At 45.4% G+C, this 26955-nt stretch overlaps 1 protein-coding gene across 8 annotated transcripts; it reads left to right on the forward strand.

Annotated features, from left to right (window-relative positions):
• Positions 1–1329: 1329 nt before the first annotated feature.
• Positions 1330–25733, forward strand: LOC310833988 (semaphorin-4A-like). Of its 8 annotated transcripts, none has more exons than XM_083717242.1 (15): positions 1334–1386; positions 2717–2792; positions 3576–3737; positions 5286–5446; positions 6995–7054; positions 7567–7665; positions 15449–15560; positions 16671–16778; positions 17605–17744; positions 18583–18752; positions 19593–19743; positions 21829–22018; positions 22893–23008; positions 24260–24417; positions 25189–25733. In XM_083717242.1, the coding sequence occupies exons 3-15, from the start codon at positions 3641–3643 to the stop codon at positions 25592–25594; spliced, it is 1968 nt and encodes a 655-aa protein (XP_083573368.1). In that variant the 5' UTR covers positions 1334–1386; positions 2717–2792; positions 3576–3640; the 3' UTR covers positions 25595–25733. The 8 variants fall into 8 exon arrangements, with proteins under 8 accessions (XP_083573371.1, XP_083573368.1, XP_083573373.1 ...); XM_083717244.1 differs by having other exon boundaries at positions 1347–1386; positions 3609–3737; XM_083717246.1 differs by having other exon boundaries at positions 1363–1386; positions 2717–2882; positions 3609–3737.
• Positions 25734–26955: the final 1222 nt, after the last annotated feature.

Below are 26955 nucleotides of genomic sequence, written 5' to 3' on the forward strand. Positions count from 1 at the left end.
GGAAGCAAAACGTTGACATTTGCTCCAATTCAGCTTTAAAGAGCAGCTTTTCATGGGGAAAACTCAAGTCAAAAAAGAGGGGAGGAAAGCTTGGACCCTGAGCATTAAAGCATAGCTAAACCCTTAGTCCTCCCCCCACCCTCCACTACCTGCAGCCACTAAGCTTGCTAGATATCAGGTGTGGTGTGCAATTTTAGGCTTCTCCTTCTCAGGGTCTGCGAGGAAGGCCTCAAATTGCAAGGTGAAGGGGCAGTTGGGCTCTGCCAGGGCTTCTTGGTCAATACCTTCACCCTGATCTCAGGGCAGTGCTGCTACACAATGATGAACAAGCTCACCTCCAAAGACATCTCTCACCTGAGCTATTTTTCTAGAAAAAGAGGTGCTGGAGCTCCCCATGAACACCTCCCTTGTTCTTTTTATAATGGCAATGGCACCCACCTCAATTCTGGAAAGTTCACGCAGGGGAGGAAGCCGTGTTTCTCACTACCTCAACAACAATTCTCTCAAGTCCCTTCTGGCCAGGCCTCACTTGAGGCCCAGAGCACCATGGTGCCCCTCAATGTGATCTCCCACCACAGCCCATCACAATTTTATTTAAAACTTTAGTGTGCTTAATCAAAGGGACACTTGCCGCCTGATCCATTTTGTTTTAAAATCCAATCAATTATCTCGGTCCTTTTAAAACAGGCCAAATATCTGCAATATCAGGTTGCTCAGCTTGGTTTTTTTTCTAATAGTCTTTGGAGGTATGTGTGTGTGGTAAAAAAAAAAACCTTTGATTTTTTTTTAAAAAAAGCATTTGTCATTTGTTTCTCCCCTTAGCAGAAGCGTTTGTGGTGAGATTAAAGAGCTATGGACAACGGGTTTTCATATAAAAACAAAGGAGGCAGCCTATCCACCTTCTTCTTTAGCTCTTTCAACTTTATGAGTGGACACTGATAGGGAATTGAAAAATAAAGAACTTATTTCACATCTCCTAACGACAGCCTGGGCCTCAGTAGCCTATTTTTGGAAGATCTAGCTAATTGGGATTGTTAGCGTACCAAAAACTTGGCAAATTGCTCTTTAATGTATACAGAAGTCACTGCACTAGAGATCACTTTTTTAAATACCTGGTTTGATTCGATTTCGAATACAAATGTAGAAGCCCATGCACATCCAGGGCCGCCAGTTTATACGGATGTTTGAATTCGCAATTATCTTATAGGAAAGGGTTCCATTTGAACCAGGGTGATTAGCAACCATTCAAAAAGGAAAAAATCATTGTTTCTCCTAAGTTCTGATGCTATTGGCTGCCATTGTTTGATGTCACAGACAAGCTGAGCACCAAAGGGTTGGGGGCTGGCTGAGAGAGGTCAGAACAAGAAACATGAGCCTGGGGGAAGGGTAAGTGCTGGTGAAGGAGAAGACCTTGTGGCCTGAAATATACTCTGAGCTGAGAGTGGATTTCATTCTCTTTATTCAGCTCATAGTGGTGAGGAGGAATATGGCCTAACTGCGCAAAGAGCAATTGAACCTGGGGAGGATAGGCAAAGGGGATGTGGGGGCCTGGAGAACTGATATTTAAAGGATGAGCAGGGGACAGGAATCTTTACATTTATTCCAGAGACTTCCATTTATTCCCCCAAAACATCAGGTTCTAGATTCACTCTGGAAATTCTCCTGGCCTCCATCAGACACCATGTTTGGGATAAGGAGGATTTCTCCTCCTGCAGGAATACAGGTTCCCGCCCCCCCCCAAAATCCATTTCCATATCAATTTACCTTCCTTGTAAGTGTTCCCTGTTCTGTGCACTTAACTGCTGATTTATTATTCCTTCTGGTAGATGGTGGTCTTGCTAGTTCTCTCCACTTTGAGAACTCGTTCTGGTTGGCAAAGCAAAATTATGAGTCTCAGTAACATTGTCCAGGGGTCTCATATGCATCCACTCTACTAAATCCCCCCCTCCTGAGTCCTGTGGGTGGCATCTGAGAGGCTTATAAATCGAGAGGGTTTTTTTGAGCTTCTCATAGAAAAGAGTTGGAAACCTAGGAGAGGCCTACATAGGAACCACAAATCCTGCTGCCATGAACTGGTTGTCTTTAAGATTCCATAGGGCATTCCTAGGATCTGCAGTGTGGCACCCATTGCACTCTCAGGTGCCATGCCTGGCCCATCCCATATTTTGGGTTTTTATAAAATAGTGTATTTAATCATTGGAATGTCTGGCTGGAAAATGATTCTCACCTGCTTACCTCTCTTTCTAAATGCTTCTAGGGACTAGCATTTTTGTTTGGTGTATATTTTGCCTGATTTTCACTAGCTGTTAGGGGAGCGGTTCTTTGCCCTAATTTTCTTTTTCTTGTATTTTGCCTTGGTTTTTTTGTTACTGTTTGATCTGAAGACAACCTTGTCACTGAATCCGTAGGCAATAGGCAGCAGCATAGTCGCGTCAGGCTTTCTGTCTTTTGCTGATTTGTACTTTTCGTTAGGAGTCTTTGCAGTCTTGTAGCAATAGCCCCATATTTCTTGAAGAACATTTCCAAGACTTCTCGGTAGGTTTACGGCCATGAAAAGCTCTGCTTGAGCACTTTGCCCTCTTAGTTTGCAGCTGTTGAATGGCTCAAGTATATCATTCCAGACTTCACACAAAATACCAGCCTCCAAACTGTGCTTTATGTCCCTCAGGATCTTTGCACCTGACATTTGAGATTCATCTTCCTGAATTCTCTCTAGGGCTCTGAGGATGTTGGCACGTATGCCTTCAGCATCGACACTCTGAGAAATTTGAGCATTAGACACTCGTTTGTCAGTGAGTTTCCACCGTTGCTTCCAGCATATTGCTATTTCCATGTGGGATTCAATCACATTCAGGCAGATTCAGCTTTCACAATTAAGGAAGGTTTGGAACTCTTAAACAACAAAATCACTTTTTGCAATAAAGAAAGTGATTGAAAAATGCACTGGAAAGTGTGGGATTGCAGAGTTTCCAGACCAAGCTCCAAGGGGAGCTCCACATAGAACACACTGCAGTAGTCCAGTCTCAGGATCACTAACCCTTAGATTATAGTGGCAGGATAAAGGTAAAAGGTAAAGGTACCCCTGACCGTTAGGTCCAGTCACAGATAACTTGGGGGTTGCGGCGCTCATCTCGCTCCATAGGCTGAGGGAGCCAGCGTTTGTCCACAAACAGCTTCTGGGTCATGTGGCCAGCATGACCAAGCCGCTTCTGGCGAACCAGAGCAGCGCACAGAAATGCCGTTTACCTTCCTGCTGGAGCAGTACCTATTTATCTACTTGCACTTTGATGTGCTTTCGAACTGCTAGGTGGGCAGGAGCAGGGACCGAGCAATGGGAGCTCACCCTATTGCGGGGATTCGAACTGCTGACCTGATTAGCAAGCCCTAGTCTCTGTGGTTTAGATCACAGTGCCATCCAGGATAGCCTAATCCAAATATGTGTCAAGCTGGTGCAGCAGATGAAGCTGATGAAAGGCCCGCTTAGCCATAAGGAACCCTTAGGCCTCAGAAGTGTAGCAACACATTGCTACCTTTTTAGAGGTGACTTCCTTATTTTCTTCTGAATTTCTTGACAGCTACCAAGTTAGCTGCCTTTCTCCTGCTTGCAGAGATCCCAGCGACCACCTGCTGATTGACAACCATGAACCCCAAACAGTCTTTACGCCTCTTCGGGTTCCTCCTGACATTTGCCACCGCTCTGGCCACGGATCTGATGCCGAGGCAACACATCCAGATAAGTGAGTAACTCACAGGAGGACAGAGGCAGAAGCTGCCCCCTGGGGGAGACATTAAAGGGTACCTGGAAGGAGATGAGCGAGATTTCAAACCTAGGACTGCCCTATTTCTGAATCTCCCCGGACATTACTGGGATTTCAAAGGCAGACTTGATGTCCAGGGCAAATTTCCGAAAGGCGGTGCTTTGTCCTGGATCTTGGGCAAGTCAGTCGAACAACTTTTGGAGTGTCCTGGTTTTTACTTTTTAAAATAGGGCAACCTTACCAAACCTGTTACTTCAAAGGTAACCCAGGGCATCATTCAGATTGACACCGCCGCCACCCCCCAACAAACCTCATAACACGTATCAACATGCTGTTGTATAAACTGCCAACAAAGCAAATGGGTCTCATTGCTCCCCCTGGTGGAATTTGCTTATAGCAACTTGATTGTTCAGCAGGAAACACCCCCCCTTTTTTTTTTGCTAGCTACAAACACCAACACAGCACCTGCACTTTGGAACTGCACCTGCACTGTTACCACCCATTATCTTCCCTCCACAGTACCTAGCTGCAAGTTGAATGCTCAAGATCCACCTTGCGACTTTCCAATCTCACCTCCATTCTTCCTTCCTTGCTTGCCAAGTCCACCCATTATTTCATCGCCCCCTCTGAGGCCTCCGTAGCCCCAAGCATCCATATGGGGTTCCCAGTCTGATGCCAGCACCAGTATTGGTGGATGGAAAGGAGGAGTTCGAGGTGGCCCAGAACTTGGACTCTTGACATTGTCCTGGAAAGCGGCAATATCTCACTGACTGCAAGGGCTGTGGACCAGATGAACAATCCTAGGAAGTCATTGCTAAAGTGCATGCTCCAAAGGTGGTGACTCAGTTCCACAAACGCTGCCCTAACAAAGCCAGCGCCTGAGGGTGGCACATGCCCCTCTAACTGCCAGGTTTCAAGGTGCTTCTTTCAAAATGGCACCAGGCTATGTCTTGCACCGAGTACACTGTCCATGTTTGGGGCAGCATATGCACATATATACCACCAGGGCTGAGCAATATGTGGTTTTCAACATCTCGATATATATCACCAGCTAAACATTGTGATGTATCGATATATCACGATGCCTGAAATAAGGACAGAGCTATGTAAAGGCACTGGCTGGCTTCAAAGTTTATCTCACATTGCGATTTTGGTATAGCACACACACACACGCAAGCACCATGATTCACAATATATAGCCAGGTCAAAAATTATGAAACCGATATCTTGATATGGACTTCAGACCATTTTTGGATGATATATTGATATATCACCCACCCCTGTAGACCACCCAATGTAAGACACCTTCAGCATCAAGGAACAAAAGGCACACCCTGACTTCGCCTCTGGGGACCGGGAAGCTAGAAGGCTGAGCTCCACTAGCCACTGAAAACCAGAACTGGCTACCCAGTCCATCCAAAATGTGTGGCTCTCTGGTTAAAAGCAGGCCAGGTTATCTACCTCCCACCCCCTGGTCAGTTGGCATTGCTTGCTGAAAATGTACCTAACATCTTTTCCCTTCCTCAGGGAACCCTCGGCCAATTATTGCACAATACCACCAAAAGGGAGTTACAAATTGTGCCACTTTTGTCCTGAGCACAGATAGGAAAACTCTCTATGTGGGAGCCAGAGACACCGTTGTCGCTCTTGACACTGCCAGAGCTAAAATCAACAACCAAAAGGGCATGGTGAGTAAGAAACGGCAAGTCAGAATAAGAAGTGCGGGGGGAAGACTTGGGGTGGTCTTCTGGTTAGCCCTCCTCTAGATGACAGCCCTTGTCTTCCCCCACCCACCACTTTTTGGAGAGATGTTGGGAAGCCTTTTCTGAAAAGCTTTCCTACTTGTGCACTGGAGTTCTTTGCGCTTCAGTCCTCACCCTGGCCAAACCATTGTTTGCTGTTAGACACCCCAACCAGGAAACTGTGGCTTGTGTGCTTGCCATCCAAACCGGGTGTGAAAGAAACCACAGCTTGTAGTTGGTTTATAGTCCTGGTATGATGTGCAATAGGGGACGCAGGTGGCGCTGTGGGTTAAAGCCTCAGCACCTAGGACTTGCCGATTGAAAGGTCGGCGGTTCGAATCCCTGCGGCGGGGTGCGCTCCCGCTGCTCGGTCCCAGCGCCTGCCAACCTAGCAGTTTGAAAGCACCTCCGGGTGCAAGTAGATAAATAGGGACCGCTCACCGGCGGGAAGGTAAATTGCGTTTCCGTGTGCGGCTCTGGCTCTGGCTCTGGCCAGAGCAGCTTCGTCACGCTGGCCACGTGACCCGGAAGTGTCTCCGGACAGCGCTGGCCCCTGGCCTCTTAAGTGAGATGGGCGCACAACCCCAGAGTCTGTCAAGACTGGCCCGTACGGGCAGGGGTACCTTTACTTTTATGATGTGCAATAAAAAAATTTGTGGTGTGGTCACACCAGGGAATATCCAAATTTATCATAGAGGGGAGAAGAGAGAAAGAGCAAAGGCAAGGATGGGGAAGAAATTGAGTTCACAGTTTAACGTGAACCCACTCAACTGACACCTTGCCCCAAACAAGGCACAAACTGAAGCACAACTATTATTCAAAACGCACGCTTTTCTGAATTTCAGAATGTAGTTCTGCAGCCAAAAAGTGTCAATGAGGAGAACTGTTTGCAAAATGTATGTGTATGTGTATGTGTATATGTGTGTGTGTGTGTGTGTGTGTGTGTGTGTGTCTGTGTGTATGTAAACATACAAAATGTATTACATTAGGCAAAACTGCCCACAACAATGTGTGCATTAGGAGAAACTTGCGCTAAAACGCAGGCATTATTTGTGAGGACTTCAGAAAAATAAAGCACGAATCAATACAGAAATGTGGAGAATTGAACTTAAGACTAGAAAAGTAAGAAACGGGGTGAAAGCAAAATAGATGGCTGCATCCATCCCTATTGCATGCAGACAGAAGGCTCAGCCCCACAGTTTGCCATTTCTGTCAACTTAGTTAGCGTTTTATTCAAATACAGAGACTGTTGCTGGTAAATAGAGGCAGTCTTTATTTATGTATTGGCTTATTTAACAGCATTTCTAAATCACTTAATTATTTTTTTTCAAGAGAACTCGAAGCGGTATACATAAACACAACATTGAAACAGTATTATTTTTTTTAAAAATCCCAGATGTGTTAGCTTAAGGCTGAGCATTTGCACTCTTGGCAACAAGCCTTGTTGTTGTTATCTTTCTCTAAAGCTCCCTTCTTCCACTTTTCCTGTAATAGGTACGCTGGGCCCCCACGAGGGAGATAAAGGACATCTGTAAACTCAAAGGCAAACAGGAGGTAATGGGGTGAGGGGTAGCGGATAAAGGAAGATTTACAACCTAAGAATGTGGTGTGTGGGGCTGGCCCACTCATGGGTCTGGGTGCCTCAGGGCGGCAGCTGGGATAGTTGGCAAATCTGGTCTCCCAGGAGTGCACCATTCACCATTCTCCTCCTCTTCAGCCCACCTCCTGCGCAGCCCTCCTGCAGCCACAGGACACCCCACCCGGCAGTTGCCTCAGCAGCATGAGCAGGAGAGGCTGTCTTGTCACGTTCTGAAGTGGAGCAGTACTAACCTAATGCTATTACATCCAAGCTCTAAAATCTTCTAGCTGCACTGCTGCTTCATGATTCTATGACTAAATAAATAGATCCACCATCCCTTGAAACCTTCAAGATCCCTTTTGAGCTTGCAGAGCAGGAAAGGGGCTGGCTTTTCATGCTTTTTAACAACCTGCCAGTGGAAGCCTCCTCTGGGATAGAAATGTTATCTGGAAGTTGAATCCTGATTTCCCCCTCTTCTTCCCCACAGATGGAATGCTTGAATTTTATCCATGTCCTGGTGCAACTGAACGACACACACCTTTACATCTGCGGGACATATGCTTTCAAACCCACCTGTGCTTACATTGTGAGTTCCTGGGGGAGAGAGATGGGGGGATGACAAGGGCCTTCAGTGTGACTGGTCCTGTTCAGTGGTTATATCAGGGGTCAGCAACCTTTTTCAGCCATGGGCTGGTCCACCGTCCCTCAGACCATGTGGTGGGCTGGACTATATTTTGGGTGGGGGGGGGATGAACAAATTCCTATGCCCCACAAATAACCCATAGATGCATTTTAAATAAAAGCTCACATTCTACCCATGTAAAAACACCAGGCAGGCCATGAAGTTGACTCTTTATGCCACCTACCCACCCCTGAATCAAATCAAATTTTATTGAACGGTCACAGACCAGATTAACTCGTACAGCTAGTCAGCGAAGCATAACACCGGGAAAAAACAAAGGACAAAGGACAATTTCAATACAGATTAGGCCATAACAGCAATTTAAAATTAGACAGCATAAATAAAATTAAGTATTTGCCTTCACCTGCATATTGACATTGGAAAGCTCTTGTTTCCTACGCCTAATAGCGGCTACACAGAATTTGGCAACGTTGATCGTAATTTCAGGAACCTTATCTTCTACCAAGGCTCTCATACGTTGGAGTTCTGGTTCATTTTTAAGCTTTTGTAGAACTGGGGCAATAAAGGTCAGGCGTAAATCCTCATAGTAACTACAGTGCAGCAATACATGCAGACTTGTTTCCACTTCCGATGAGCCACATGGGCAAACACGTGACTCATATGGTTTGCCCTCATATCTGCCTAGCAGCAGGGCAGAGGGCAGAACGTTGAATCTGGCCAGGGTAAAGGAGTGTCTGTACTTAGGTATTTGTAAATTAGCCAGATAATTTGCAGGTGAAAACCCTCTCCCAAAGTCTCTAATTGTGGCATGTTTATCCATTTTGCCCATATGACATTGCAACTCTATGTTCCTAATGCGTTGAAGCACTTGACTTTTGGCTCTCTCATATCCTGCCGCTATCAAGATCTGCGGGGAGAATCCTAAACTTCTTATCTTTTCAAACAGGGAAGCTTTCCAGGTAGAATGAAAGGTGTCTAAGAGTGTTAAAGGAGCCAAACCGGCCGGGGAAAAATTAAGTTTTAACCAATAGTGTATCTTTAGACTCCACAACCGTGTGTTAACGGGTGGTTGTCCAACTTCTAAGCGGACAGCTATATTAGATACACAGGGGGGGATCCCCAATAGACACCGATAGAATTTTGTTTGAAATGCCTCCATAGGCGCAAAATTTTTAAAACTGCAAACCTGGGATCCATAAGTGAGTTGTGGGAGTATTTTTGCAGCAAAAACCTGGGAGGCTGCCGGAACGTATTTACCCCCTTTCCCGTGAAAAAATCTTGTAAGGGCTTTGTTGGCCCTTCCTGCGTTGGCAATGGCGTTTTTCATCTGTTGGTGCCACGAGACCCTTTCCTGAAAAGTTATTCCCAGGTATTTGAAAGTTGCTACCTGGTCAATAGGTTGACCACTTATTCTCCATTTGTGTTTCCTTCTTCTTTTTTTTAAACACCATGATTTTAGATTTGCTGTAATTTATTGATAGTTGTTCCTCTTGACAATAGTCAGCAAGTGATCTCAAAAGCTTCCTCAAGCCAACGCAGGAAAAGGAGAGTAGGACTGCGTCGTCCGCATACAGAAGCACCGGGATGGGCAAACCTGCCAGTTTGGGAGGGTGGGCATTTTCTTTCGCCATATTTACTGCTAGAGAGTTGATGTAGAAATTAAATAGTGTTGGCGCGAGGACACATCCTTGTTTAACCCCATAGTGCGTTTGAATTTCTTTACTTAGTTGGCCTGACCGATCGCATCTTACCCTCACCCTGGTGTTTTCGTATAGACCACGAATAAGGCGTAATAAGCGTTTATCTATGTTTGTAGCGCCAAGCTTTTCCCAGAGTCTATCCCTTGGTATTAGATCAAAAGCCGATTTAAAATCGACGAAAGCTGCATATAAAGACCCCCCTTTTCTAGAGTATTTATCTGCCAGGTGTTGAAGGATAAGGGCCTGGTCTATAGTTGAACGCTTTGCTCTAAAGCCAGCTTGAGCTTCTGATAGAATATGCTCTCTTTCCATCCACTCCACTAATTTATCACATAAATGAGCAGCGTACAGTTTACTAATAATACTTAATAGACTGATTGGTCTGTAGTTAGCTGGCTCAGTTCTTTTTCCTTTCTTGAATATTGGAATGATGATGGCTAAACCCCAGTCCTCGGGGATAATAGCCGCTTGATTTATACTAGTGAACAAGGCGGCTAGCACAGGGGCCCACCATTCAACATTTGCCTTAAGAATTTCTGGTGGAATATTATCAGCACCCGGGGCTTTCCCTGATTTAAGAGATTGAATAAGGCCAGTAATTTCTTCTGTGGTCACAGGGGGCCATTCCTTGCCAAATTCACTTGAAGCAGGAAGCAGAGCTGGGACCAGTTGATTTGATGAATATAATGAGAGGAAGTAGGCCTCCCATGCTCCAGCTGGTATAGAGTATTCGATTTCAATTGGGGAGTTTCTCCAGCTTTTTGCAATTGTTTTCCAAAACGTGGCAGAATCTTTCCTTCGGGAGGCCTCCACTAGGCACTGCCATTCCTCCCTTTGTGCCTGGAGCTTTTTCTTGTTAATCAAAGCTTTATAACTGCGTTTTAACTCAAACCAGTCTAATGGAAGCGAAGGTAAGTTTGCTGCTCTATAGTTCCTGTACTTATCCAGCAGGAGGCGTTTCATAGCCATGCATTCTTGGTCAAACCAAGGTTTGGATTTATTAGAGTGTAGAGATTGCCGTGGCGTTTTTTTGTTGGTCAGATAAGGTTGTAGGGACGAAATCAGTTCTCGGAACATGTCTAATCTAGCCTCAGGAGTTGGGGAATTAACAAAGTTCTCCTTTCTAGCAAGAAAAGTATCTGAGTGAAGTCTTTCCGATATTTCATCACTCAGTTTGCTGGACCATTTGATACGTGAGTATCTTAGCTCCATGTTTTCGAAACATGGGGGTACAAGTTTATCAGAGCAAAATAAATCTTTTCTTACATCCAGTGTTAAACAGAGCGGTAGATGGTCGCTGTCAACCCTCTCCACCACTTTACATTCCCGTGCTCTGCTCAAAAGGTTAGATGACACCAGGACGTAGTCGATAGTGGAGGCTCCCATGTTGGATATAAATGTAAATTCCCCACTGGGTTCTCTGTCGACACGACCATTTAATACAGTCAGATCCAGATTGTTGGAAAAACGTAGAAGGCATAGGCCTGCGTAATTGCAGCCCTTGTCTTTTGAGAGCCTTGGGGGAATAGAATGGGCTTCTTCAGAAATGGGAGGTACATCATGGAAGTGACCATATAACGCTTCGTCTGATTGGCCAATTCTGGCATTTAAATCCCCAGCCAGCAGCACTGCCGCAGCAGGAGTTTGATTCATTAGCTCATCGACATATGATTCTAGCCTATGCCAGATATTTTTGATAAGCTGCTTGCCTCTTTGGGGAGGGGCATATATATTAATCAATAGAAGTGTGCAATATCTGCATTTCATTAATAATGCCATGGCCACACTGCTCAGAGGCTCCAGCTCGACGAAAGATGCTCTCAACTTTGTGGATATTAGAATGCCTAGCCCTCCCTTAACTCGTCCCCCTTTGTTGCTTGGTGAACCTGCGAGCGAAAATGAGGCAAAACCATTTACATCTAAGTCCCCTGTTAGCCATGTCTCTTGCAGGAAGACTATATCATGATCTTGAATAAAATTGACAAATGATTGGTCAGTCGCCTTGTTGAGCCAACCAGCAATGTTCCATGATAGAAATTTAAGATTGGCTTTATCACAGTCGAGTCTTTGTCAATTATTAGCTAACGTACTTTTAGGGTTTGTCGCTCTATGTATCCGTCGCCTATCGTTTTTGTATGGCGGGCTATCCAGCCGCTCTATGATTTCAGTAGGTGGATGCAAAGTGCTCACGTTTGTGAACACCGGATCTTTATTATGCATAATATTTTAATATTTTAATGTTCCATTATTTTAATTGTTGTGTTTTATTTTTGTTTTTAAGTTTGTAATCATTCATCTTGTTTTTATTATTGCTTGTAAGCTGCTCTGAGCCCGGCCTTGGCTGGGGAGGGCGGGGTATAAATAAAAAATTATTATTATTATTATTATAAATTCCTTCTGTGGATATTCTGTTGCGGCCTGATTTTGGCCCAGTTCTGTTTCATCTAGGTATCTCATTTTGTCCCATACGTCTGGTGGAGTCACCTTAGGGATATTTCTCCTTCGGGGGGGTGATGGAGTGCTCTCCTTGAAGGGTGGCACATTCTCTCTTGGTGGAAAGTTAATCTCCTCTTTAATCTGAAGGTTACCTGTTGTGGTCTTTTTTTGGTCCCCCTTAATAACCTCGTTGCCTGAAGCTCTCTCAGACAGCTTATCTCTTAGCTTGTCTAGTCTTCCCAAGATGTCAGTTTGTATTAATGGTGGGAACATCCAGAATTGGTCAATTAGGATATTTTCTTCCATAGTAAAGAAATCCTCACCTTTGCTCACAAGGCATTGCGGATTCTGTTTGTCAGGCCAGAATTTTGAGAGTTGTTTCCCCTTTCTAAGATTTGCCTGCTTAGTTTTCAAAAGGGGGCTCAAAGGAGCCTTATTTTCAAAGAGCCTAAGTATTGTTATCCGTGCTTTTAAGAAGGCAGGTCTTGACCTAAGAATAAACTTGGCCAGGTTCTGATCCTTAAAAGTGGTCAGTGCTCTCACTGAGTGACCATCATAATGTAGATATTCCACCGAGGTGATGTCATTAAAATTAACCATTCCTGGCAGTATGTCATTTAGGCTAGATACAAAGTTCATTATTCGCTGTTTCCCTGTAAGGAAGCCCTTAGGCTTCAGGAAGTTCGTGAGAACCAATTTTTGGGGATTTAGGATCAAATTCCAATCTCTTTCCTGTCTGGAAGCTTGCCAGGTCTGAAGGGGGGTATCATCTCTACTAAGCGCTTCCTCTTCCCCGCTGTTCGATTTGCTAAGTATTTTATTGCCTTCAAAGGTAGAGGCCTCTACTTCCGCAGCATCAGGTTTGTTAAATAGTTGGTTATCCAGGGACTGAATTGTTACTTCTGCCTTCTCACTTGCTACTGGAGTCAGCCTTGGCGAGTCCTCCTTAGCCGGTTGCTGTGTGACTATCTTTGTTCCCCTCTTTTTACCCTTCTTTTTACTGCTCCGTGTGGTCGATTTATTTGGGGCCGAGGGCAGAAGTTTAAACAATTTCTGCCAATGTATGTTTCGATTACTGCGGGTATACTTGACTTTCCTTGTTGTTTTGATATTTTTACTTTTCTTCACTTTTACCCTTGAGTTGTGTCTTTGCAGATTCTTATTTATTACTGGTTTGTTCGTCCCCACTAGCTCAACGGTTTTATGTTCTTGGGGCAAATCATTTAATTTTATCTCTTTTAATTGAGGTGTGAAATTTTCTACTAACGTCAGCAGTAGCCCATTTGTTATTGTTAAATAATTTTTTATGTTGGCTAGATCAGAACTTATTGCTAGGGAATAATCCAAAGGACGGCCGTCACTCAATTCTGTTTGAGAGTATTTTGGAATAGGTATCTGGTTTTGATGGGTTGATGTAATTTCTTCCGTGGGCAGCTGTTCCTTAGTAATAGAGGTGTTTCCCTCCTGAAGTTCCTCGGCTAAAGCTAGTTCTTGCGCTAGGCTGCATGGGGAGTTAATGTTTCCAGTATCTTGATATATCTCTTTAGAATAAGACGTCCAATCAAGAACAGAAAGAGAGGGGGGTATTACTTCATCAAGAATTAACTCTTTTTGTGGACTCTTACCCTCCTCCATCTTAGGAAAGTAATTTGTGATTTTGCTTTGTCTTTTACCAGGGCCCGGGAGGCTGATTGCCGAGTCAGGCAGTATACCCAACTCCTTATATGTTCTTCTAGTAAAAACCATGGTAAAAGTTGTCTTGATATAAAGAGAGGGCAGTTTACCCCAGGTACGACTGCCTTAAATTGGGGGGCAAGGGGGGATATCAATCTATATTCCCACCTGCTCTCTGCAGCAGCTGCCTGATGTGCTCGTCAGCAGCCTCAGTATATTTCTCTATTTTGAGTTCTCTGCTTTTAGATCTTGGCGATTGTCCTAAGCCTGTAGTTTTCACCTCAGTCATGCGACCAGCGCTGTTTCACAAATGCAGCAACCTAGTCAGAATATAATAATAATAAAACAATGCTGCCAAAGGGACAGCAGTAATAAAACGGCTAAAAATTACATTAAAATTAAAATTGCCTTATTTAGGCAATTTATGTGCAGCTGGAAAAGGATAATAGTGGGGTTTGGCTATAGCGCATGTACAGCTATGATAACCTTGTATTCCGGCCCCAGGTTAGTCTTTAGAGGCCATCTCCCACCGCCCTATACAGAACGAAGGATATCCAAGAGCCCCAGAAGGGAAACCCTCCGCGGGCTGATTCACTGACTCCCTCCGAGCAGTCCCCCAGAGGCCCACCACATCAGGCAGGGCACAGAACGATATCCTGCCGAAGCCGGTTTTCCAAACCTCCAGAGGGTCCCATCCGACACACTGCTGCAGAATCACTGTGCAGATTAAAAACTTCCTGTAAAAAAACTCAGGATGCCTTCACCAGGAGACTCTGAGAGTATAAATGCTGGTCTCCTCAGAACAGTTTGTTAAAATGAAGAGTCTTTCCAGCTACTGCACTTCCTCTTCAGCTGCCAAGCAGGAATGCTGTCCCCAGCTAGTTCACACAACCCCCCAGCTGGGCGGAGGTCAGTCAGTTCAGTTAACCCCCAAATCTCCAAGCTTTATCTTTCTCTGTATTCAGAGCTGGGTGTCTATGGGCCAGTCTCAAAGCAGGGCTCACAGTCGTGTCTCTCCTTACCCTCCTTCTCCAGGCACCGCCGGTCGGGCAAGCAGCCCACAGTTCCGCCCCCAGGCCTCCTCTCTCTCCGCTCCCAGTACAGGCAGCAGTGCTCTCCCCTCTCCGGCATCCCCGACTGGGCAGCTGACAAGGAGGGAGGGAGCAGGCCGGGACAAGACGAAGCTCGCAGAGCCAACAGGAATTATAAAAGTGCTCAGAGTCTTTAAAATGTTTTCGGTTTGTTAGAGATTGGCATCCGGAGGCCATTTAAGATAAGGTTTTAAAAGAATAAAAGTGAGCGCCGGAGAGCGTGAGTTGCCTCGGCGCCATCTTGGCTTCCTCCCACCATTCTCCCCCACCCCTGAAACTAGAGTAGCCTAGGGACTGAGAGGCTGAGCCATAAGACCAGACATCCCTGGTCCAAATCTTGCTTCACCATGAAGTTGCTAGACAAACCTTAAGCAAGCCATTCTTGCTCACACCTCATCTCCCCCATCTGTAATAGGGGAATAACAGTCAGAGTTTAGTCAGAGTTCAGTCTCACCATCTTCCAAACATAGAGCCCATGTGGCTAAAGGATTCGGCCTTGGTTGGGAAGAGCTGGGTTTGAGCCTCATCCAGCCACAAAACTTACTGAACATCTTTGAACCAGTTGAGCACTCCCTCTTGACCTAACCATGAAATTGTTGGAAGGAGAAGAACAAAGCAAGGGACCAACATATAGCACCCTGAACTCCTTGGAGGAAGAGAAGACCCGTGCTCAAAATGCAACAGATATAATTATGCATAGTGATATTAGCAGGAAATGACATATCCCAAATTCAGCAACAATCGGGACGCTTGGTTTCTGAAGCACACCATCCCATACATTCTGTTCCTTTTTGTCTCTTCCCTTTCCTTTTCCTGTCTTGCTAGGACCTACAAACATTTGCTGTGGTGACTGATGCAGACGGCAAACAACGCCTCCTGGATGGGAAAGGTGTCGCCCCCTATACTAACAATTATAAGAACACAGCAATTCTCATTGGTGAGCCATCTGGAAAAGGAAGGGATTCACTTCCTTTGATATTGAATGTTTGCAGCACCCCCTAATGCCCCCTCCTGAGCCACTTTCCTGCCCCCATGACTCATTGCAAAGGCTCTCTTCCAGCCTCCCACAACTGAGCACCCTTCTGGTGTTTTTGGACTACAAATCATCTGTGTTGGCTGGGGCAGGTGGGAGTTGTAGTCTTCAACATCTGGAGAGCATCCTTCTGAGGGAAACCCCTGGACTGTCTCCTGCCTATTTGAATGCTAGAAGGGTATGTGTTCTTATTTAAATATATGACCAGCCCCAACACTAACCATTGCACCACACTGGCTTCCTAGAGCACTTCTGCAATGGGGCAGCTATATAAATCAAGTAGGTAAATAAATATGGGGAAAGCAAAATAACAGAGAAAAATTTGAAATATTTTCCTTGAAGCTTGAATTTGTTTTATTCTGGATTGTTTCATTTGATATTATGATGTGTAGTCAACCACGCTGAGATTTTCTCTCTCTTTAAAATATAAAGCAGTATAGAAATAGCAGCAGCAGCAGCAACAACAACAACAACAGTGTGTGAAGTGGCATGCTGTGTATTGCACAGATCCATGCAGGTGCCTTTCACATGGATATGCACTGAAGACAAGATGCCCATTTTGAGATACAACTTGTAGGATCGGGACCAGCCCATCCATGAGGCAGTCTGAGGCAGCCCCCTCAGGCAGTGGAATCCAAGGGTGGCCTTCCTCAGAACACACACACAAACACACTATTGTCTCCACTAGAGAAGCAGCTGCAGCACCTTCTAGGAAGAGATCTCACAAGAGCATCATAAAATCTTATGAGAGCCCTTTGAGATCTCGCTGCAGCCGCACACGGCATATGCAGGGCACGCTTTCTCGTTTTGCCTCTGGTGGCAAAATGGGATGAGCCATATCTGTGTAGTGGTCCTGGGGAGAGAGCTGATCAAGGTGAGAAAAGCACGCTCGCTGCCAAGATCTATAGCCAAGCATCTCCAGGGTAAAAATGGGGGCAGTGTATTACCAGAAATCCAGAAAGCAGGAACTGTTCCTGGGTAAGAACCATCTTCTTTCCTGTCTTTACTCTGCAGATGGTGAACTTTATGCAGCTACCAAGAATGACTTTCAAGGGATAGACCCTGTCATCACTCGTACCCTGGGCAGCAAGACAATTTTGAAGACAGAGCAGTGGATGGAATGTAAGAGCAGGTTTGGGGCACTGAGGGAGTGGAAAGTTTCTTAATCATCCAAATAGAGTCCAGTGACTCCCACTGCCCACCACTGCCTGGTCACCTGGGCAGCTGATACGTTAATGGATTGGTCGGACGCAGAGGAATGGAGGGAGGAACCAGCTGGGGAACCACCAAGGAAAAACGGCTCAGAGCCCGGGGAGTTGTGGTAGGACAAAGATGAGTGCTCACAGAGAGAAAACTGGGAAGAGGAGGTGTCGGAAGCTGAGGAGGCAACAGGGCTTAGTGAGCGGGAAGAATCTGTAACAGAGAGAAGTCCAGAATAGAGGCAGAAGATGAAGCAGGGCAGGGGGGAGCCAAGAGGCAGAGATGAGTCCAGCTGCTGAAGGGCCATGGATGTCTCCCCCTTCTGCTGCAACAAGCTCCCCTCCCCACTTGTCTCCCAGAACCTGAAGAAACTTGAAAAGTGTGAAGGAGAGTCTCTGATTGCCTGGACTAAACCCTGGAGATGAAGGGACTTAGACAGCTGTGGGGAGGTGAGAGCTTTCAGTCTCAGCTACTGCTTCATGGGGCCAATACTTAGCAGAGATGGGTTGTTGTGCTCATTAGGCCTGACACTTCTGTACAGATCCTGTTTTTGCTAATAAAGAGTTAACACCAACTTGCACAGTGTGATTTACTGCTGGCTGGCTCCTGACAGTTAACAGGTTGGTGCCTGGAGAAGATGCATCTCCTCAACAACCAGCATTCCCTTTGGAATTCACGCCAGTGGGGTCATGAACTGAGAGGGTGAAGGGCATCTCATGTCTGGTCTTTTTGTGGCTTCCCTCTGCAGCTGATGCAACGTTTGTGGCCTCCATCAACATCCCAATTGCCCCAGATGATCAGAAAATCTATTTCTTCTTTTCGGAAACAGCAAAGGAATTCAACTACTTGGAAAAGGTGGTTGTTTCGAGGGTGGCGCGCATTTGCAAGGTGAGCTGCCTCCAAAATCAAGGGCACATTTGAGCTGGGACTTGCTTGGCCTCTTTTTTTAACCCTTGAATGTCTAGAGGAGTAAGATGTGAGCAAGTGCAGAGTGGCTGTCCCTTGCCTCTTGTCCTGGCATATCTGGAATTGGGAAAGACAGCTTCCCAGGAAGGAAATAGAGCCAGAATTTAATTTTAATTATGCTAATATAATGGAAAGACCAAGCATTTGGGGGGACTTTTTCATTTAGAAGAAAAGGCAACAGTAAGGCTGCAGTGGTGGATAGACTCAATTTTTCCTCTTTCATACTGCTACAAATTTGAGGGCCACCCCCCTGAAGTAGATTCAGGGCCCAATAAATGAGAAGACTTCTTCAAACAGCATGTTATTCTCATATCACAGGGTTGTCCACAAGGTACAACACCGCAGAGAGGCATAACTAGAGTTGGGAAGAATGGGCTAGAGACTGGAGGGTGGTGATGGCACCAGCTCCTTCCCTTCCCAGGATCTCTACCATTCTGTGATTCTATGAAAACAGTCAAGCACAAAGAAAGCAAGAACAATAGCAGGATTAATAGAGGAAAAACCGCAATCGTGATTACCCAAAGAGCCATAAGAGAATCCCAGGGCCTGTTCCTTAAAAGGTTGCCCCTGTCTTCCACCCGAAGGCCAACAAAGAGAAAGGGGTTAAGTCTCACAGATAAACTGGACATCAGAAATGAAGATGCTGCAACAACAAAAGGGCATGAGGGCAGTGGGAGGGAGGGAGGAGATCAGGAGGGGCCAGGGGAAGAAATAAGAGATGACTGGTTTCTCAATGGTCTTGCTTTTCCATCCTCTTCAGAATGATGCTGGAGGAGAAAAGTTGCTGCAGAAGAAATGGACGACATTTGTAAAAGCTACTCTCTCCTGCACCCCAGAGGGGCAGTTACCTTACAGTGTCATTCAGCACATATTTGCCCTTCCACATCATGGAGGCGACACAGTTCTCTACGCTGTCTTCACTCCTCAGTGGTAAGGCTGCGACAACTCATTGTACCCAGGTCTATTTTGTGCCGTAGCTGCTCAAAATAAGGATGGAGAAGAGATCTGGCTCACGTCCCCTGTTTAACAGAAACCTGCCTAATCTGCACTTCCCTGAACAGCAGGTGAACTGGAATACAACTATCCTTTGAAATCTGCACTGCTCTGAATTTTGCAATGCAGTTCAAAAGAAAAAGGGGGGAAAGTGTGGGGAAATGCCCATGTTGGGGAAGTGTGCCTAGATGCCTAAATTTATGAAAGTAATGTACAAAAAGAATCATAACAGGTGAAAATCTCTTGCAAAGAAAGAAAATGCATCTCTTTGGGGAAATATGTACTAATTACAGACAATTTTTTATGTGGACTTCTTCGAAAAATTCACAAACAGATATGGACATTGTCAATAGCTGTGTGTCAATCTGAACTTTTTCTGTGGTTTATTACCGTAGATTGTGGCATGAGTAAAGGTTGGCATAACTTCATATGAAAAGAGATCCCCTTTATGAACTTTTCTTGACCTGGAAACCGGAAGTTTCAGAGCCCTGCATTGTGGGTGCCCTATAGTTGGCACCAGTGCTTGGTAGTGTATGTATGAATACATGTGAGAGCTGGACATACATGTGGTTTCTGACACACACATTGCAACAAGGTGACAAGCTGATTTTCACACTGGAAAAGTGAGAAAGCAACATCAGATTCATCCATCCCTATCTTGGAATCCATTCTTTGGTCCCACAGCACACTAAACAGTAATGAAGATAAGTGCCTCTGAGCATTTGCAGAGTGCCTTTTCATTCTAGTGGTGCAGCTGACTTGCCCATCTCTTTGCAGGAAAGTGGGAGATCTCTGGAGCTCGGCAGTCTGTGCCTTCAGCCTTGCTGCTATCAACAAAGTCTTTGATGATGGGAAATTCAAAGAGCAAAACAGCTTTTCCCAATGGATGTCTTATGAGGGGGAGGTCCCAGACCCTCGCCCTGGCAGTGTGAGTATCGCTTCAAGCCCTCTTAGAAGAGTGTGAGCAGGGACCAGGTGAACATGAGCTTCTGGTGGGGAATGCTTACAAAATTCTCCTCCTTTCTCCCCAGTTTTGGAGCTGTTGTTTTTCTGGAGTAGAATGGGTGTTTTCAAAGTCCTCTTATCAGTGTTTTTTTCCTAGAAAAATAGGTGCCAGTACTCACCATGAAGTTGTTGCAATAGGTGCCACACTTTTTGTGGAAATGTTGTGGATAGTAGCAGAGGATATACTGATTAAATATTATCCCTCCTCACTCATACTAGTGAGCTAGCAGCAGAGCACTATCCCTTATTGGAAGCAGGTTGATGGATTCCCTAGAATCATATAAGTTCAACAATCCAGTCTGGCTTGTCCAGATTGGATTGTTTCCCCTTTAGTTCCCTCTTAAAAACAATAATGACGAGACAGTCTTCTTTTAAAAGTATTGGTAAAGTTTACTTACATTCAGTTCACAGTTTTGTCCTGAAGGCAGGCTTTATCTTGCAGTTGCAGTTACAGTTGTAGAGCAAGGAAGTCTGAGCTAGGCCTCAGACTTCCTACCTTGTGGCTTCCATCCTCTGTAAGGATGAGCCAGCAGAAGATGGTAAAAAAGCAGCAAAAGAGCCAACGAAAGGAAGATGGCTTTGTGACTAGCCCTTTTATAGGGTCTGCTAGGGTCATGCCCATCTACCTGGTCACACACAGGGGGAGCGTGGTCCAGAGCATGTATGACAGGAAGTTCTCCCTGTCTGCAGCAACATTCCCCTGTGTGTCCACTCTAGGAAACAGCAAACGTTGTACAGTATTTGACTGCTACAGTGAAGATACGTCCCACACTTTTTAACAACAAAAAAGAGGTTCCAGTACTGTGTCCCCTTGAGGTACCCCCTGAAAAAAGCACTGTCTCTTGTTATTCTGGTAACTTGGTAGTAGAGTACCTGTTTTGGCTCTCAAATGGTCCCAGGCTCCATCCCTGGCATCTCTGGGCAGCGCTGGGAAAGACGCCTCCCTGAGAACTATTGCACAACATCCAACATCCCTGACCATGGGCCATGCTGGCTGGGTCTGACGGGGGTTGGAGTACAGCATGTTCTGGAGGGCACCAATCTGGTATAGGATTTTCCAGTAGAGAGCTAGAAGGACCAATGATCTGACTCGGCTTATCCACACTTATCTTTTGCTCTGCTCTTTCCTGGCAAAGGTCCGCACTTAAAAGTTCAGTATCCAAGCGTTGGTGGTGGTGTTTTTGCCCCGGAGCTTTCCCTGCAAAAACCCGCTCTTTAGCGCTCAATTGGAGCAAACGTCTATTTGGGGTTTTGTGGATTGCCGTTTACTCCAGTTGAGCTTTAAAGAGCGGGTTTTGGGGAGGAAAGCTACGGAGCAAAGAAAAGGGTGCTCAGACATGGAGCTTTAAAGCATGGCCTGTGCCTGGAAACAGTGGAGGAAAAGTAGAATAATAGAATCTTAGAGTTGGAAGGGACCCCAAGGTCCATCTAGTCCAACCCCCTGCAATGCAGGAATCTCAACTAAAGACAGACATCCAACCTCTGATTAAAAACCTCCAGTGAAAGAGAGTACAAGTCTGTTCCACCGTTGAACTGCTCATTGTCAGAAAGTTTGTCCTGGTGTTTAGTCGGAATCTACTTTCTTGTAACTTGAAGCTATTGGTTTGAGTTACCTTCCAGAGCAGTAGAAAACAAGCTTGCACCATCTTCAGTGGGGCAGCCCTTGAGATATTTGAAGATGGCTATCATATCTCCTCTCAGTCTCCTCTTTTCCAGGCTAAATATACCCAGCTCCTTCAACCGTTCCTCATAAGGCTTGGCTTCCAGACCCTTATCATCTTGGTCTCCTTCAGTATAAGGCAGGGTTTTTTTCTTCATAGTGTCTGTGTCCTATTTCCATTGTTGGAAGCATCGTGCCTCTAAATATTAGTTGCTTGGAATTTCAACTAAGGGGAGAGAGTTTTGTTGAACTCAGGTCCTCCTTGCAGGCTTCCCAAAGCTTCTGGCTGACCACTGTGAGAACAGGATGCTGGACTGACCTCCAGCTCTTTTCACATTATCCCTGCAGTGTTCCATCACCCCCACTTCACACAACACCCACAGCTTCATGAGACAGCACTATGTGATGGATGAAAAAATTCAGCCAATCGATAATCGACCTCTACTGGTGCAGCCAAATGTGAAATACACCCAGATTACGGTACACGAATTGCATAACTCCTTGGGAAGGACCTACTATGTGATGTTTCTTGGGACAGGTATGCGTTTATGCTCCAGTAGTAGAGATTGAGTTATTTGTAGGATGCTTTCCCCAGCGAGGCTCGCCTGGCCCCTTTGTTACCTATATTTTGGCACCAGTCAATAACATTCCCTGGGCCTTTGGCTCATCAAACAATCTATGGCTGTTTAAACTGGGGCTGGGTTTTATTGTTTTTGTTAATTTTTTTGTGTTTTTATATTGCAAACTGCCCTGTAATCCTCGGATAAAGGGTGGTACAGAAATTTTAATAATAATAATAACAATAATACTATTGAGCTTTGTGAACTATTTATTCTTTTGACCCAATAAGGGGTAAAAATGAGGGCCGTGACATTTAGCCAACTATATATTAGGCTAGGAATTGTTTGGATTGGGGGGCGTGTTTATTGCTGTTGTTGTATCTTTTTTTTTATCTTATGACTGATGTGGCAATTGTAAAATCTGCTCATGTGCTTTGGTGTTTCGTTTCTTGTTCATGACTACTTTTGTTCTGTTTTGCCGTTATGTAATTTTTATATATATTATAAGTCGCCTTGAGCATGGTTTTAACTTAGGAAAGAGGCATGCAAATAAAACGATAGATTGATTGATTGATGAGGCGGAATGAATCGATCACAAATTTTTAAATTTAAAAAAGTAGAAATCTCAGAGGCTGACTACCTGTCACCTGCCACAGGTGAACCTCCAAAAGCAGGAGTGAGAATGAACTGCAGGCAGAGTGGAGTTCAGCTTCCCTCACCTGCTTGTCTCCTTAGCTCTCATAACTGGACTCCCACCACACATTTGAAGAGGGCAGGCCCGTATTTCAACAAACTGTTCCGCCACCATCGTATCTAATTTGAGACCTCGGCATCTTCCCTTACTTTCCACAGACCAGGGCATCATTCACAAAGCAGTGATCGTTGGCAACAAGGCATACATTGTTGAGGAGATCCTGCTGTTTGTGAGGCCAGAGGCGATCAGGAGTCTGCTGCTTTCTCCTGAAGAGGTAGGAAGGCTCTGTTGGCTAGAGACTGGAGCTGCGAGCTTTTAAAAGGCTGTAGCTCAGCCGCAGAACATCTGCTTTGCATACAGAAGGTTTTCGGTTCAATTCCCAGTAGGGCAGGCAATGTCCCCTGTCTGAGACCCTGGAGAATTTCTGCCAGCCAGGGGGAGCAATAGTGAGCTAGATGAGCCCAGTGGTTTGATGAGGTATTATTAGGCAGCTTCCTCTTTATATCAGTTTTTGATCCAAAAACCATTGGGAGTAGAAAGTACTTTATTTGTGGTGAATGGACACAATGCTTCATGTGCAGAAGGCCCCAAGTTCAGTTTCCAGCACCTCCACCTCCAGTTAGGACTGGGAAAAGATTTCTGACTGAAATCCTAGGCAGCTGATTCCCAAGCAGTCAAGAGACTTCACCTGCATGTGTTCATGGTAAGTTCTGGCACCTCTTTTCCTAGAAAAAGAGCAGTGTGTGTGTGTGTGTGTGTGTGTGTGTCTACGTGTATGTATTAGTTACATTATTGAGAGTTTGGGGTTTTGTTGGGCAGAGTACGGTGCCCCGACTCCTTGCCCTGCTGCCAAACACACACACCTGCCTTTTAAAAATAATAATAATAATATTAGTTTTCCATTAAAAACATCCAGTTAATAACAAATCAAATCCAGTCATAATCCAAATCAAGAAAAAACAACACCAAATTACAATCCGAATTATTAATTATTAAATTTCAAACGGACTTCCCATATTCTGGACTTCTGAAGCAATCATCTCACACAATTATATTTTCTGCTTTCTTCTTGTTCTCATATTTTTCACATCCCAATCTTAAACACTCTCAAAGTCCTCAGTCCCTGGCTGATCGAGTCTCATCATGTTAAACAGCCATGTATCCTTTCATCTGCCGAGTACAGTTTTATATATATATATATAATTACTCCCATATTAGCCCTGGGTTACTGGCACGGCTGGGGTCCATTCGTGTGGGAGGCAGCAATTTCCCACAGCAGAAAGCTGGAAGTTGCAAACACACACCTCTGTCTAACTCACATTGATGTTTTGTCAGGCAGGGCCAAAACGCCTCCCTGTAGCTTGTAGTTAAATGTTTATATAACTACATTTTGATTTGACTTTTTAAAGCCTGGTGCCTGTTGTTACGATGACTCCCACAACTTAATTATATACCAGACCTTCGGCCTGTCATCCTTTAATGGGTTCCAAATAGTAATGGAACATCTCTGTTTGCTTATTGTCAGGGAATGCTGCATGTGGGGCATGCCAAAGGAGTCCTTCAAATATCAATGGCCAACTGTGGCATTCACAAAAGCTGTACCGACTGCATTGCAGCGCGAGATCCATACTGTGCCTGGAACGGACGCAGGTGCAAAGAAATCCAAATCTCCAAAACTAACAGGTAAGTTTTTGTAAGCTAGAGAGCACTCTGTGAAAGCACATAGAAGGGTTAAGGATAGCTCAGTCAGTAGAGCATGAGACTCTTAATCTCAGGCTTGTGGGTTCAAGCCCCACCTAGGGCAAAAATTCCTGCCTTGCAGGGGGTTCGACTAGATGATCTTCGCGGTCCCTTCCAACTCAATGATTCTATGAAAGGATGAGTTTCTTAGTGGGGATGGGGAGTTGTGGAATTTGGTTTGTGTTGCAAATAAATGCAAACCTACTTTATGTGCACTTCAGTTCACTAGGTGATTTGAAATGCAGCTGTCTTCGGATTCTGCGGTGCTGCACACAAAAATTGTTGTAATAGTGAAAATAATGTACTGTAATTCATTAGATTAGGAGATTTGGGTGTGTGTGCATAGATTAAACCTATAAAAATGCAAGTTGGGTGCAATGTACATGGAACTGTATGAATTTTCATGCAGACCTTAAAACTGGAAAACACTAAACAGATTATTCCATCCTTTCCTCACACTGAAACCCACGCCATACATTTAAAGCACCACTTTAACAGACAAGGAGAATCCTGGGAAGAGATGTGTGTTAAGGGTGCTGGGAACTGTAGGTCAATGAAGTCAGGACCTGTAACAAACTATGGTTCACAGGAATCTTTGGGGGAAGCCTTGACTGTTAAAGTGGAATAAGACTACTTTAAAAGTATAATGTGAATGTGACCTTGCTATGGTCCAGCAAGACGGTTCTTACTTTCCTGGGTCCTTCCTTTCCTTAGGGGTAGCTTGAAGCAGGATATTGAAGGAGGACGGCCAGAAATTGGGTGCAGCAGAAGCAGCAACAGCAGCAAAAGAAGCAGAGCTTCCCCAAGCTCAATTACTGTGGTGGTGGTGATGACCTTGGTTTTCTTCTCCTTCCCTGACAATCTGAAAATGGAAGGGCCGGGATGCAGGAGCCTCTCTAAAGCCAATACAGCATCAGGTCAAGAGAAACTCCTGCTTCGTGACAGCCAGAGCCTTCCACAAGGCAGCCTTTGCCAGGAAGCTGCCAACAGCTCTAAGATCTGCTGTGTCAAAGGTGGTGGTGGATCTTTTCAGAACATCCTGGCTAAAAACAACTGCTTGGACTTCGACCTGGCATATGGGGAAGACTTCAGAGGCGTTGTGGCAGTAGAGGGAATCTAACCTGGTCCAGCTTCATCCCCCTGCAGGAGCAACCTTTTGAGATCACAACAGCTCACCACAGGCAACCAAACAAAGATCTTGCCACTATTGTGATGCTGTTCTCAAGCACCACAAAAGTAAACATGCTGTTACCTCTTGATTTCAAGTTTTCCTTGTCCCCTTTTCTCTACAACGCCATGGGAAAGCCAGGTTGTGCAGCTTGCTGAATCCCTCTCACTTGTTCAGGGCCCTGTCCTCACCTCCATAGATTGACTCACAACCCAAATCCATAGATCTCTCTGTTAAATGTTTGCCTAAATCCTAAAAACAAATGGAATACCAACGCCAATCCCTGATCTTCAGAGCTTTCCAGGTTGGAGATGCTCAGGAATGAAGCTGAAGGATGCTTGTGGGTAAGTCAGGGCTGGGAGGCAGATTTTAAGCTACCAACAATTCAAGGGCAGATACAGGAGGGCAAATTAGCAACACAATGTGCAGCCCGCAAAACCAGCCCCATTGTTAGGCAGCTCTACCATAACGGAAAGTGAGGTCGGAGTCTAGGGGTGCAAGTGGGGGCAGCAGAGCAGGACATTGGCAGGCCCAACCCAAAGGGAATTGAAATATACTCAGAGTCGCAAAGTGATTTCATGCTCTTTATTCAGCTCATAGTGGTGAGGAGGAATGAATGAATGTCCCCTCAAAGTATCTGCTTTATATACATTATTTACACAATGGGCTGCACATGATTGGCTAATTCTGGAATTCTACTGTAAGCCAATCAGGTTGTGGATCCACTTCTATCTGGAGCATGATTGGGTGGTTCCTGCCAACCAATCATATTGCTGCATTGTTCTAGGACCAATCAGACTGCTGCATTCTGAATCCTATTGTTCTAGGACCAATCAGACTGCTGCAATTTGGATCCTATTGTTCTAGGACCAATCAGACTGCTGCAGTTTGGATCCTATTCAACTCAGTACATAACACCCCTCCCCTCTAAGTTCCAGTCCTGCCCGGGAGGTCGCATTCATAGTCCTCGAGGTACGCCGGTGGCCTACGTGTGCGTTGTGGCCTGGGGTGTTCCCTGGTCCGGGGTTCAGGTTCTGGCTCGTGTTCCAAGGATGCTGGCTGTGATGGGCCTGTTTGGTCTGGCGCAACCGGCTCGCTCAGTCGTGGTTCTGGCTCCGGTGTCCTTTCGGCCTCGCAGGTCCTCTCTGTATTTACTGATTCTGCCTCTCCTGCTGCCCCCTCCTGCTCTATGGGCCTCACTGCCCCGCTGTTCCCTTGGGACTCCTCTGACCCTTCCTCCTCCTGGTTTTCTACCGGGAATCGTCGCCGTATCTGGTCGCAGTGGCGGCGCCAGCATTGCCCCCCATTCGTTA

The sequence above is a fragment of the Podarcis gaigeae genome, assembly GCF_964106915.1.
Source record: "Podarcis gaigeae genome assembly, chromosome: 16".
Taxonomy (NCBI): Eukaryota; Metazoa; Chordata; class Lepidosauria; order Squamata; family Lacertidae; genus Podarcis; species Podarcis gaigeae.